This window comes from Aplysia californica, unplaced genomic scaffold, assembly GCF_000002075.1.
Source record: "Aplysia californica isolate F4 #8 unplaced genomic scaffold, AplCal3.0 scaffold00170, whole genome shotgun sequence".
In the NCBI taxonomy this organism is placed as follows: Eukaryota; Metazoa; Mollusca; class Gastropoda; order Aplysiida; family Aplysiidae; genus Aplysia; species Aplysia californica.
In genome coordinates, this window is record NW_004797440.1 from 531,095 (window position 1) to 545,400 (window position 14,306).

Sequence of the window (14,306 nt, forward strand, 5' to 3'; positions counted from 1 at the left end):
AGAGTATTGTCATTAAATTATTATTATAATCAATATTATTATTATTATTATTAATATTATTATTATAGATAGAGTAGCATTGGACACAGTCAAAGGCATGTGCTTCTGAGCCTGTCCCACTTTACTTTCCTACAGGAAAGGAATAGCGATTCATACATTTGAGGAGTGTCATAGATGTAATCATTATCCTCCTTCTTCTTCTTCTTCTTCTTCTTCTTCTTCTTCTTCATTATAAATATTACTATCATCACTGTTATCATCTTATTATCATTACTATTGTTAACATAATTCTTTTGAAAATGAGCTCAACAGACACAAAAAAAACCCAATATGTTGGCTTGGGATAAATTGAGCTCGGAATAGTCGGCTCAACCATTCAACTTCGTGGTCTGTAAGGCGTGATGCATCATTTACACATTTTGCCTCTTATAATTATCAATTATCTATTCACGGCAGGGTGAACAGGTGGAAATAGATTAAGATACCTTCCTAAACAATCAAAGCAAAAGTCCAAGTTAGAACACTCAACCTTACAATTACATGCCAAACACTTTAGCCCAAGGCAAGTATGCACTGCCTGTATATATGTCAGTACTTACTATTTCATCCCAGCTGGAAATCATGTTATCACAGGCAAATAGAATTTGAAGCTTGGGAAAGACATTGGCAAAGGATGAGAGAGATGACACCCGATTAGCATTGATATTGAGCTCCTCCAGGGACCTGAAATCACAGAAAGTTTTAGTTTTAGTAAGAGTTCTGCGGCACTTGCAACACAATAAGGTCATCATATAAGTGTGGAAGAACAGAAGTGTTTCAAGAGAGTAACATACACAAAAAAGAAGGAGGAGAGATAAGGACGATAGATATTTGACAGGAAAGAAGGAGCAAACCACACCAGAGCACCCCCCCAACCACCACCAAATCATTGAAATGCAAGACACTTCAGAACAATAGACGGACAGCTTGTTGGTCTAGAGACTCTTTAGTTACCTCCCTCAGTGGGCCCATGGGTGATTGATGGGTGCTCTAGTATGGTAGTATTGAGTAGGATGCCCCTAAATATAGAATCTATTATTCATGTTTCATCTATCAAGAAAAAAAATATTCAATATTTAGAATACAAATCATACATCAAGTTGTTTTTTTCTGATTTCCCTTAAATTACTATAGCATAAGAGAGGTACAGCTTTGTTCTTTGTCTCCAGGTACGATATATATATATATATATATATGCATTACTCAATGGACTTTATTCATAAAATGAAAGCTATGTAATGCTCAGAGATTAATATTGTCTACATATTAACAATCAATCTATTTCTTTCTTTTTTCTTTTTTTTCTTCTCAGAACAGACCTTTGAAATAATTTAAGGGAGACCAAAAATAGAAAAAACCCAGAGAGTACATAAATTACCCCAAAAAAATCACCAGCAAAATCAATGAAAGAATAATCAAGTGAGTGACGTCAATATATTCTCTAGACTTCAAACTAATTTTTCTTGGAGTGTACATGCTTACATAAACAGCAATGTTATGTTGTGGTACAACCATCAGTGTAAATTTTCATTACTGAGCTGAACGGAATTTAACTTGAAGTGTGATTAAGAAGGAACATAAAAAGCTAAACACCAAAAAGTGAAACAAACCATAAGAAGATAAGCAAACACAGTCAGGCAGACACTAACTTACGTACCTCAATTTCCCAACACTTTTCAAGCAGGTCAGTTGATTTTGAGAAGCATCAAGAATCTACAGAAATGAATAAACATTCATGATTGTGGAAAAAGGGACAGACAAAAGTTTCAGTTTTAGTGTGAGTTTCACAGTACAGTAGTCTCCGCCTAAGATCCCACCGCTTACGATCCCGGTTCGCTTAAGATCCCGCTGTTTTAAGAAAACAGAATTTTTACTATACAAAAGTCACCCCTAAGATCCCGCTTTGATTCACTCTGAAGGTCTACATTCAGCTAAGATCCCGCATTTCAGATCATAATTTGCGGAACAAAAACCCGGGCGGGCACAGCCGATCAAGCAAGAGTGAAAAGTTGAGATCAATAAACTGTCCGTCGCGTCAAAGATCAGCCACTATCGGGAATGTGATCACATACACGTAGTAAAACTGGATGAAGCGATATCAATGTTTGCCCCCGACAGGATCACACCGGGGTGTGAACTGACCGACGCGTTTGTTTTCCCCACGCATCGCACTCACACCTGAGCTCTCCCCCTAAACTTACATCACTTGCTGGGTGGGTAGGGCCTACACGTTCATTCCAGGTGGGATCACATCGAACCGTGAACTCTTCCCTGACCATTGCAGTAGGCGTTGATTGCTGCAGTTGTCTCTACACCCGAATTTGCTAGACAGACTGAATTTTAATTAGTGTGTTCACGACGTAATGGTGTGTAACGACAAAGCAAGGCGTTTTGGGAGGGGGGGGGGGGGGGGGCTCGGTCAGAGATGGAAAGCTATAAATTTTCGACAGGTAAAGGGGAGGGGCAACTGAATAAGCGTAGATCTTGAGACTCAGGATAATAAGTGAAAATGGCACGCCTCATGGCACTATGCACTGTGACAGGCCATCAAGGTTAACCACTCTTTGCTCGCCATATGTCATAAACCCACCAAGGGGTCACGTCAGTTCATTTTAAGGTGAAGGGAGACCATTTTACTGATTGTAAGCCTTAACATGGGTCCCCATAGATTCTTCCCTGGGATCGTTGGTTAAGATCCCGGTTCGCCTAAGATCCTGCATTTCTTTGCTCCTGAGCACCGGGATCTTAGGCGGAGACTACTGTACTTTCAACACAATTAGGTCTTATGAGTGTAAAAGATTAGAGGTTTTACTAGATAGTAACATACAAATAAAAAAAGGAGGAGAGATAAGGATGACAGATGTTTAATAGGAAAGAAGGAGCACCTGCCAACCATCCACCAAAACGACAAAATGTTTGACCAAACCAACAAAATATTTAGAGAGGAAAACAAAAAAAAGTCAATCAACCTTTATCCAAAATCTACTGTTTTTGCATATAATATTATCTCACTGTTTTGTTCATGAACTTCTTACAGACAGTCACTATCTTGTAACACCTACTATTAAAAAATCCCATAGAATAGGATCAAAATCCCTTAAAGTGGTCGCTTGTACTCACTTTTAAATTTGGCAAGTTTGCGATACCTAAAAGATCAAACAGTCTGTTCCTTGACAAGTCGACCTCTTGCAATTTCTTGCATTTAGACAGATCTCCAATCTTGCCGATCAAGTTTCCAGATGCATACAGTTCTTCCAAGTTAGGTAGATAACTAAGAGGCTGTTGAGAGAGAACAAGAAGGCAATCATGTGCTTTAAAAGGAAAACTATTTTGAAGCTTAGTCTAATTCAAACTTTAAGTTTCAGTTAATACAATTCATACTGCAGAAGCCAAAGGATGAAATAAAAATATACAATACTGCATTGTTACAGCTCTTGATTTCAGAAACCAAAGGCAGTGTTCTATTCTGAACTGTCCTCAGGGAAACATAAGGTTGGCGCACCCAAAAAACACTACAAGGACAACCTGAAAATGTCTCTGAAGGACTTCAATATAAATCCTTGTACATGGGAGAGCTTGCTTCTGATAGACCAAGCTGGAGAGCAACAGTCACAGTGTGTACCAAATCATATGAAGCTTCATGAATAAGAAAAGCTGAAACCAAGAGAAAAACCCACAAGCTGTGCACATACACACGTGGAAGTGGAACCTGTAAATGTAAAAAATGTGGCAAACTTTTCTCTGCCATAATTGGTCTCATCAGTCACAGCAGAAACCACAAGTCACCACAACCATTAATTCTTCAAATTTTTCTATTTCACTGGAGAAATATTCTCTGCAGATGTATGGGTCACTGTCAGACATTGACGGACGAGCTGTTATTTTACAGCTCTTATAGTCTTAGCAGTATACTTTTAAAATATATTCAGTATTATCAATAACAAGCACAATGAGTCAAGTCATCGAAGTGCCACTATTATCATTAAAGACACACCCAAAAACATGCGAAAGGCACCAACATTTCGATCAGTGACCTATTATTCTCTTAAAAAAGAAAGTTCAAATAGACTCCTTTGGAGTCTTTTACATTTTTTTGTAGTCAAGAGCTAATGTAAAGTAAAATATGAGGAGAAGCTGAATCAGCTGAGGAACTGAGCAGGACAGCCCACTGTAATATGATAGATACTGGACTTCGGGTGCATTGTGATCAAGAAGAAGAAGTAAAAATAGAGATCTTATACATAATCTCATACCTTTAACATGAAGCAGCTATATTAAATTTGATAGGAAAGAACTATATGTCACACATGATTTTTGTTTCTCTTGATTAGCTATAAAAAATATTGAAGCAAATATATACATATGCTTGCTGGAGATCATTTTCTCAAATAAAAGTAATATTCCCAGGGTTCAAAACTCTTATATATCAGTTGAGACATGTATTATAGTTAAGGGCAAGCAAATAAACCAACAAAAAATGTAAAAAAGAGGGTAATTCAAATCAACAATTTAAGGGATGAAATTTAAATGAACCCATTGTTCTCAGTCACAGGAAAAGTAAACAAAGATTAACATCTCTATGCTGAGGTACTGCCTTGGGATGCCCTTACAATTAAAATTCAGTTATCCGTCATATTAACATTTGTAAAAAAAATTTTTGCCATAAGACATGTAGCCTAAACAAAGACAAAAGCAAACACAAATATTAATGCTTATCAACAAACATACTGCAAGAGTTTCCAGCTTGTTATTGCTCAGGTCCAAGACAGTTATGGCAGAACAGCTCAGAAGTTCTGGGGTTTCAATTTTTGAAATCTTGTTGCTGTCAAGGCGAAGACTTTGCAGCTTCTTCAGATTGCCCAATCCTCTTCCTGCATGTGAAAAGTGGACTTACATGAGATGGAGATTAAGATAAGATAAGATAAGATAAGATGATACTTTATTGTCCCAGAGGGAATTTTTTCTTGGCTGTACAGAAATGGTAAAAACAAACGGAGGTATAGAAAGAATTTAAATTACATTTAAAATTCAATATGAAGAGAAAAGTAAAGCTGGCAATAATACATATATCACATCAGATGCATTTTACAACAACATGCAGGAATTGATCACAGACCTTTAGAGTTATATTGATACATGTATATCAAAAATATATGTTATGTAAGTTAAAAAAACAATAGCAATACATATTGATGTTTATTCCGACAATAACCTTATAATAGATAGTAAGAAACTAGTTTTATATCTTTCTTTTTTTTGTTGTTCCTAGAGGTGCATATCTGCCACTGTATGATCATACAATTTGTGTGGAAATTGAGTGTCTTGGATCGTTTATTGTGAGCATATTGAATAATTTTTAAAAAGTGATATATCACCATATAGCAATAACCTATCGGATGCCAATAGATATGTGTTCTCTTTTGAAACTTTAGAGCCATCTCTTAACTGAAAAGGAATAGAAACAAAGCAAGATATTTTTCGATAGTAGGGCCTGCAGCTTTTAATAAAATCTAGACATGAAACATCATGCAACTTGCTGCTATACATTTAGCAACATTTTAATGAAGGACATACAAACAAGCCCACCATTTTCACTTATGTTTCCATCAATCAAGGGAAGAAGCAGAGACAGCTCAGTTTGAGATACATTTTGGAAAGCCTCTTACTTAAAAAACAAAACAGACCTTAAATGTGAGGCAGCGTGGTGGAATCAGGCTCTCGTCAAAATAATAAAAGTGAAGAAACTTGCATTTTTCCGCAGGATTGTGAATTTTTATCAAATTTTTGTTTTTTGGCTCAACACCTTTCATGCATATTAAAAAAACTTATTTCTGTGTGGATTTTTGTGAAAAACGTTGATTAAAGGCACAAAGAATGTAAATTTTCTGTTACCACGGACTCTTAAGCTAAGGAAATAACTAATCTTTGGCGGCCATTTTCTCACTAATTTTACCTCTGAAAACAGGTGACCCCCACCTCCTTCTTTAGCAAATATCTCAACTTGTATTCAAGGTAAATGTATATTTTTTCATCTAAATAAAGATAAGTGAACAAGCTTTAAGATGATACCAATAACTCTACATGCCCAAAAATTGACGAGAGCCTGATTCCACCACGCTGCCTCACAAATATTATTGAGCCAAGAAAAAGAACAAAAGGCTCATTGTGTGAAGTCAGTAGTTAACCAAAAAAACAACAACAAGAAACCACTACACATATTCTTTCGATACATACCAATGACACTGATCTTGTTGTGCTGGAGTTGAAGATTGCATAAATCTTTCAAGCTGAAAAAGACCCAATTAATATGTTTAAATGATAACTTGGCAATTGAAACAAAATATAGAAGTCGAAGACCAGTCGCCCATTCTGCGTTACCTTAAGAAAATGTCTTTAACATGTTTTCTACTTAAGATGTTGTTATGTACAGTCCTCGTTCAATATTACACAGCAAAGTACTGATATGCACTTTGAGAATTTCACTACAAAACTATACTGTTGAAAATTTTAAATACAGAGCATGCATGTATATTTTTGTGCCGTCATTTTTTTTCCTTTTCCAAGCACACAACGTGGCATTGTCTGTGATAAAATACAAGGGTACTTTTGATGAGTTGCAGGCTATTTTGCATTCTAACTACTGCTATCAACCACTTGATTTTCATTATCATTCTTGTGGTTTAACTTGATAACCAAAATAAAACAAAAAATGTTTTCAGTGCAGTTATCAAAAATCTATTTACAGCTCTTCTGTCCCCTCATTTAGCAATCTTCTGAACAAAACAAGCTGCAGTCACAGAGCCAAGAAAAATATAAGAAAAGCTGACAAAAATGAAGAGCAGTTTTACTCACTTCTCCAAACCGTCGATGATGGAAATTTCGTTGTCATATAGTTTAATATCTCTCAGCTCCTGATCAAGGGATGAAAAGAAAAATAGTAAGATGATATCGTCATAAAATAGGCAAACTAGAATTCAGATAAAATAAACAAAAGAAAACACTCTCAGAAACAGTTACTTTCAATACTACAACTCTGTCTACTTGAATTCAAAAGCCTTTGCTTTCCAAAATCCATGCCTTAGTAAGATTAAAAAATCACAGTTAGTATGATGCAAAATATCAAATTGACCATTTTGCTCTGCTTTTGCTTTTCAACATGAGCAAACCAGGGCAATAGGATTCCCATTAGATAGATATAATGATAATAGCAATAGAGTTGATAATGATTATGACTGCAATGATGATTATGATAATGATGACAAAAAAGGCACATATTTGGTCATAATACGTTAAGCTTTGATGCAGTCAATTCTTTATTTAATTTGCTAGAAAAGCACACTAAACTATGAAAGACTTTTCTTATCATCATTATCGTCATGATTATGATCATCATCAGCAGCAGCATAAGAATCACCATTATCACCATCATTGTGTCAAAAGGAAAGGGAAGAAGACTGTTCACAAAGATGCATAAAATTATGAAAATACTGATGATGATGATAGTAGAGCTGCTGCCAATATCTCAACAATGGCAGTGCAAGAGGTGAGAAAATGGAACAAGAACAGAGGACGTGAAGGAGGTGTAAAAAAAAAAATGGAGTAATTAACTGTAGGGCCTACCTTGTTCAGCTCTAAACCCATAATCTTTTTGATATGGTTGCCTGAAGCATCCAGTAGTCTGAGTTTTCTGAACTTTTCTAGATCTGGAATGTGAGTCAAGTCTGTACCATGAAGATCCACTTCATAGACTTTGTAAGGATCAGTCTCTTGACAAAAATCCATCTGCAAAGAATAAGGAAAAAAAGTAAGACTGGGTAATCCCTTAACTGTAAGTTTAGTCTAATTTTAGTAAGAGTTTTACGGGACTTGCAAATAAAAAAGGTCATAAAGTTCCGAAGATTAGAGGTGTTAATAGAGAGTAACAAACGCAAAAAAAAAGGAGGACAGATAAGGACAACCGGCGTCAGATAGGAGAGAAGGAGCAAAACACATCAGCTCATCTGCCAACCACCAACCAACTAACTGTATGTAAATTGAATACAAAGAAACAAGTTCCCTAAAATACACTTCCAAGTGGAAAACTTGCACAGTCTGAAGTTTTGTTCAGACGTTTGAGGCGTAGACACGTCAAAAAATAGAGTTAAAATATAGTTGTAAATGGGTAAGGGAAGATTACTCGATTGCTTGATTACTTGATCCTGGGAACAACATCATAGAACTCCGGGCACTGCCATACGTGCTCCCCTCCTCGTTCCAATATCCACCTCAGAGTCCATTTGCTGATCATTCCGGTGTTCATTTGGTTAATAACCAGTCTTTTCATCCCCTGTACCATGCTGGTTCTGCCACTTCCTCTGAAGACACTCAGTTCTTCAAGTTATAAGATTGGCGCATTGTGATGCTCAATCTCCTCATCTTCAAGTGTGGTGGCAAGGGCTTTCATGTCATCATTTTTGTCAATTTTAATGTCAGTATTGACAGGTGCATTGCTCACCAGTCTGTCTGTTGGTTAATTTCCCATCACACCCGTATGGCTTGGCGCATAGAACCATGTTATTTTTCTCAGTCTGGTTTCTTCTAGGCTATGCAGCCACTCTTTTCTGAGCATCCACTTATCGACTCTTCTGCAATATGTTTTGAGAGTCAGTGACAAGGACAGCATGTCTGGCAGAACATAAGCTCTCTTTTAGTCATTCAAATGCTTTTGTCACTGCCTCTACCTCCATTCTTGTGCTTGTAGTCGTCTTGCTGCATGCACCAGATGATTTTTTAATTATGTGGCCATCTTTATGTACAACAAAGCCCCAACCACTTTTCACCCCACGTTTGGTGGCAACCATCAGGGTATATTACTGGATCCAGGGGCCTGGAGTTTTCCTCGACAATCTGTCTTACTTCCAACTCTGCTGTTCCTGCCACCTCCAGTACATCTCCCTTTTTTAAACCAATGATGACTCTTGTCAAATCGTGTGCAGCCTCTTGTGACACTTGAATCCACTCACTGCCATCGTTCATATCATGTAACTCACACACCTTCTTTATACACTCGTCTGCCTGGGCCATCCAATATTGACCTCTCTTTAGTCGGGTCCCTCTGTCCTGCTTGACCACTGGGTGAAGTGGGTGGCCTTCCATTTCCATAACTTTCAGGTACATCTTAGCCTGAGCCAATTTGTGTCTTACTCGTATACTGGAGAGTCCAAGTATGTGTCTGAGACAAACAATTGGAGTGTCTTTGGGGCAACCAAGGACTGTATGCATTGCCTCATTTTGAACCCTCCCCAATTTTTCTATTTGGGTTTTTGACAGAGTTAGCAAGCACAGTCCATATCAATCACAGACAGTACTACAAGCTGCATCATAATGAACAGGATTCTCTGTGGCATCAACGCATTCGCCATCACTTTGACTACACAATCCCCTTTCTCACCCTAGAAATTATGTTATTTACGTGCTTTCCAAATGACAATGAGCGGTCAAATGTGACACCAAGGTATTTCAGTTCTGTTCCCCTGTCAATGACCTCATAGTTCATCCTCACTGGTGGCGTTGGGTCCTTCACTATTCTGTTATTGAGCGAGCACCACAACACTTGTGCTTTTGCTGAATTTTGAACAGCCTCATTCTCCTCGCACCACTCTTCAATCGTTCTCAGGCGCTGTTGTAGTTTCTGAGCAAATACCATTCTATCAGGCCCATGCTCACAGGCTGTCACGTCATCAGCAAAGGTTAGAGTCCTTCCTGTCTGGCGACTATCATCCCTGACCAGATCCGCTGTGTAAATGTTGAACAATAGAGGGGACAAAGGTGAGCCCTGAGGGATACCTGGTGCTATCTCCTTGGGATCAGACATCCATGTTCGACATCTCAATGCTATCTTTCTTTTTAGCTGTAGTTTAACTATACACGCTTGTTATTTAACTATGCACACCCACCTCTGGTAGCAATCCAACTTGCACTCTCTCGTGACAACTCTTTGCTCTGCACCTCGACTGCACCTCACGCAGTCTTCCACAGTCCGTGGCTCACGCCTCGGCCTGCCCTTGTTTTCTTCAATGTCAAATAGGTAGCCTACCGTACTCGACTACTTTCCCGAAATCACACAACTAACCACATTAGCATTGCACCAGCAACCCACCTAACCAGAAAAGGATCCAGATTCAGGTCCATCATCTTGTGGATTAGCTTCTCATAATCCACCCTATTGTAGGCGTTCTCCAGGTCGATTGCAGCTACGGCTGTTACCTCCTTTGCTTGAAAGCCCTCATAGATGCCATAAGTCATTACAGACGCATTGATGGTTGTGTCCCTTCCAGGACGATAGCTGCCCAATCCATCTGGGAGGAGATTCTTTCTCTCCAGTTCTCTGGATAGTCTTCTTGCTATCACTTTTTCCAGGACCTTACCAAACACATTCTGCATAGTAATAACTCTGTAACCGTTCAGGGCCCTGTGATCTTTGCCTGGTTTAGGTATGGGAAGAAAGCAGATGAACTCACAACCTTCAACTCTGTTGCGGGATCATATGGTGCTTATCCAGAAATTTTGTATTATTATCTGGTATTTTTTTTTTAATAATAAAAAGCATATTCTAAAAATGTAACCGCGCAATATACTCACAATTTCTTGAGTTGTGAAAGTTTTTCTCTCTTTTCTGGCACTGCTCTTTCTGCTCTGGTTTGAAACTGGTCGAGCACTGTCACAGTCGATGAACCTGACATCTTGACCTTCATCATCACTTAAACTCTGTGGCATTTCGCATTCTCTGCTGTCTGGTTTTCCTTTTGAACTTCTTTTGCTGTAACTTGTGCTCACATCAGATTGCACCGACCGAACACTGTTCAAAGATGTTATCGACCCAGTTGAAGGAGTTCTCTTGACTTGTCTTCTTTCATAGCTGTGGAATATAAAAGAACATTCATGTGCAGTATCTGTGGAAAGCATTCTCTTGATTTGTCTTTTTTCACTACTAAAGAGTACAAAATAAGCAAAATTCAATTAATTACCAGACTTTGTGGCCTATACCTTGATGCAGGGTGAAAAAGGTTATATATAAGATGATGATGGGGGCTCCTTGCCTTCAGGCAGCCACATTCTGATTTCAAAGGTACTCTATTTGTTTTTCATACTGACTAGAGTACTTTCAGTTTTATTTAATTAATTTCAAATTTTGTGCGAGTGGCAGAGCCCACTCTTAATGATTTAAGGATCACCAAAGGAACGTGTGCAAGTCGCACACGAGACCTCTGAAATTTTGTGACTTCAGTCGAGAGGGCTAGGTGTTCAATCTTACCTACCTTCAGACCAGGAATGAAGCTGAAAGGCAGTAAATTAAAGAGCCAGGAGTAGCAGCTGTAAAAAGAGTCTGGAGTAAAGAAGAGGGGAGCTCAAAGAGGATGAGGTGAAAAAGCAGAGCTCAAAGCAGATGACAGAACAAAATTAGAAAGGAAGCGAAAAGAGAAAACTTTAGAGAACAAAAGGAAATTTTTGGTCATTGTCAGTTATCCCACTACCGTTTACATGATTCAGGAACACCATAGGCCTACCTCTGGACCAACAAAACAAAATTGTGAATCCAGCTAACATCATTCAGTTTATAGTATTAAATTATGGGTCCTATTAAAATTTCAAAAATTGGGGACCACACTACTGAACAAAGTGATTATAAAAATGACTGTGTAATGCAGGATCTTGGTCAGTTTTTTGTGTGGATTGAATTGTCTTCTCATCCTTCTTTAACTCCGTCCCTACTCACCAACACTACTCATCCTTCCTCGACCCAAACAGCTTATCCTTTCAACTGGTAAGTCATCAATAAAAAAAATATTATGTAAGACGATGAAGACTGAGTGCCATGGTAAAACAAACACACAGGTTGCCACCACTCGGAGAATGAGCGAGGCTTTTGTCGTTAGTTCACGTGAATGTCCATTGTCACTTTGCTATAGATCAGATATAAACAAAACAGTGACCAGTCACCTCACATACGATTAGTGCATGAGTTGAAGGCGGGGCATAGGTAATGATGGATCACCCCCTTCCCTCACCAGCAGTGGAAAATGTAGGTGTTACCCATTGGTCAACTTGGGTAAACATTCATTGTAGGGACGAACAATAACGACATGTGAAAGGATTATGATGACCCATCCACAGCATCAGGGGCCAATTAAAAAATTTATGACAAAGCATCGGGCAATGAGTGACCAAGCCTGGCCACCTCAGGCAGGTAAATTTGACAGTGGGTTGATAATATAAGGTACGTGGCCGCAGCCACATTGGACAGGTGACCGTTTTACATGTTAAATTATATAGAAAAACCGATAGGGGGGAAATGGAAAGTGGCCGTTTGTACAGGTGGCCATATTATACAGGTGGTCGTATTATACAGGTGGCCGTCATAGCAGGTTCGATTGTATTTATAGGTCTATATAATAGTTTAATAGCATGTGCGAGAAATAATTGCATTTCATTGCAGAGTATTCAAAATCATATTTTTATTCTTTTTATTGAACTGTACAGGAAAACAGCTTTTTTTAGGCTAGCATGGACAGACAGAATGAAATACTATAGCCTAGACTGCTAGATCTAGTATTTACCTTTTGCTTTTCTTTTGCCCCGGTGGTATTGCTGGTCTTGGACCAAGAGGAAGAACTCCAACAGGCCGTCCAAGACTTTGTGGTACTGTACCAGACATCTTGTATTTTGCATTCATAATGTCGATGAAGTATGCAGTCGTTCCTTTGTACCTTTTAGAAACGCATCAAATTCTGAAATTGGTTCTGCCTAGATCTAGTTCATGAAATTGACAAGTGTCATGACTTAAAATTCAAACAGCATTGATAGGGACATCAATAAATTCATGCATAGGTCAAGAGACACAGACGGCTGGGCAAGTTTTAAAAAAAGGCAGGGCATGCCATGTAGGCTATAGACAGCACTATAGGACTGTTGGCTGGACGGTGATCTTGTAGTTCCGTTCGTTTAAGTCCACGATCCATTTGTTTACATCCAGAGAAGAAATCCAGAAGTCTTGAAAACCAAATACTATTTTAATTGGCCACCTCTATTCTCACCCGGAGTGAGAATAGTGCAGGCGAGTCTTGTGGCTATTCTCACCCTGTGCGCGTTCACCAAATTTTGCGTTCACCCTAAACCACAGAATTCTACACTGTGATAACAGAAAAATTGTAGAATTCTGTGCCATGAACAAACGTTCCATTACAACTGTAGCCTACTAAAAGCGTACAATTTTGTCTGTGGGCAGTGGAGAGAGAGAGAGAAAGAAAGAGAAGAGTACCGCGAGAATTTCCGGGCAAAACAAAATGGCGACCCGTGTAGTTCCGCTCGATTCGAAAAGTTAAATAGCCATAGCATCTTTGTAGACAACCAAATTAATTTACTTTTGTGTTTTAACATCATTTTTTAAACTTTGTTTTGGTCAATTTGATCGTCCACACCGATAGACAGTATTCAGAAAGAGACAGAGAGAGAGAGAAGAGGGGAGGAGTTGATCTTGCGAGAACTTCCGGGCGGGTGAGAATAGCCACTTTCTTTGAATTAGGCTACACAAAGAGCAGGGATGCAACCTAACTGCAAAACATCAAATTAGGATAAAATTCAGGGGGGCATGCCCCCCAGAACCCCCTCCCCCCCACCTCCATATTTTTATTAGGTCAGGGGGCAAGCCCTCCTGAAACCCCCCTACTCTTGACTTTAACGAACGAAACTACAAAATCGCCGGCTGGACTTTTAGGCCTAGAATCCTAGATAAGATTAGTAAATGTACGAATGTACGAACAGACACGACAAACGATTTTAATTTTAGGTGTTTGGAACACAAATTTACGGAATTAGGATCTACAACATACACTTAATAGATTTAAGCTGCTTTTTTTCCTTTGGAAATGTATTCTTTGATTTGCTTAGGTGAATAATGGAACAAACAGAAGCTAAAATCACCCACTAGAACATAACGTCCATGATTGTTTACACTGCTGTTAGGCAGCCATCTTGCATTTTTGCAAGGGATATAATTCTAGTAATCTTGTCACCTAGTCGAAGGAGTTGTCTCCCCTCTTCTTATTTTCTCCTCTGAAGTCTTGCAAAAGTTAAAAAGATGAAAAATAAATTTCGTTATTGCCGATAACAAAAACAAAAAACCGCTTTCTTGACAAATTGGTGTCCTATAAAATTAATACCGTCTTACCGTCAACACATCTCTCTCTCTCTCTCTCTCTCTCTCTCTCTCTCTCTCTCTCTCTCTCTCT

General features: G+C 38.6%; 1 protein-coding gene across 1 annotated transcript in view; it reads right to left on the bottom strand.

The window, feature by feature from the left end:
* The window catches only part of LOC101863896 (protein phosphatase 1 regulatory subunit 7), a 22,947-nt gene extending 8,648 nt beyond the window's left edge, over positions 1-14,299 (bottom strand). The window contains exons 1-10 of the mRNA XM_005098030.3: positions 14,003-14,299; positions 12,636-12,785; positions 10,660-10,936; positions 7,660-7,821; positions 6,892-6,950; positions 6,274-6,326; positions 4,768-4,910; positions 3,160-3,318; positions 1,697-1,752; positions 600-723 (exon numbers count right to left, since the gene is read on the bottom strand). Of these exons, the coding sequence (XP_005098087.2) occupies positions 600-723; positions 1,697-1,752; positions 3,160-3,318; positions 4,768-4,910; positions 6,274-6,326; positions 6,892-6,950; positions 7,660-7,821; positions 10,660-10,936; positions 12,636-12,751 (1,149 nt within the window). The 5' untranslated portion in view covers positions 12,752-12,785; positions 14,003-14,299. The remainder of the gene's footprint in view (positions 1-599; positions 724-1,696; positions 1,753-3,159; positions 3,319-4,767; positions 4,911-6,273; positions 6,327-6,891; positions 6,951-7,659; positions 7,822-10,659; positions 10,937-12,635; positions 12,786-14,002) is intronic.
* Between the last annotated feature and the right edge of the window lie 7 nt (positions 14,300-14,306).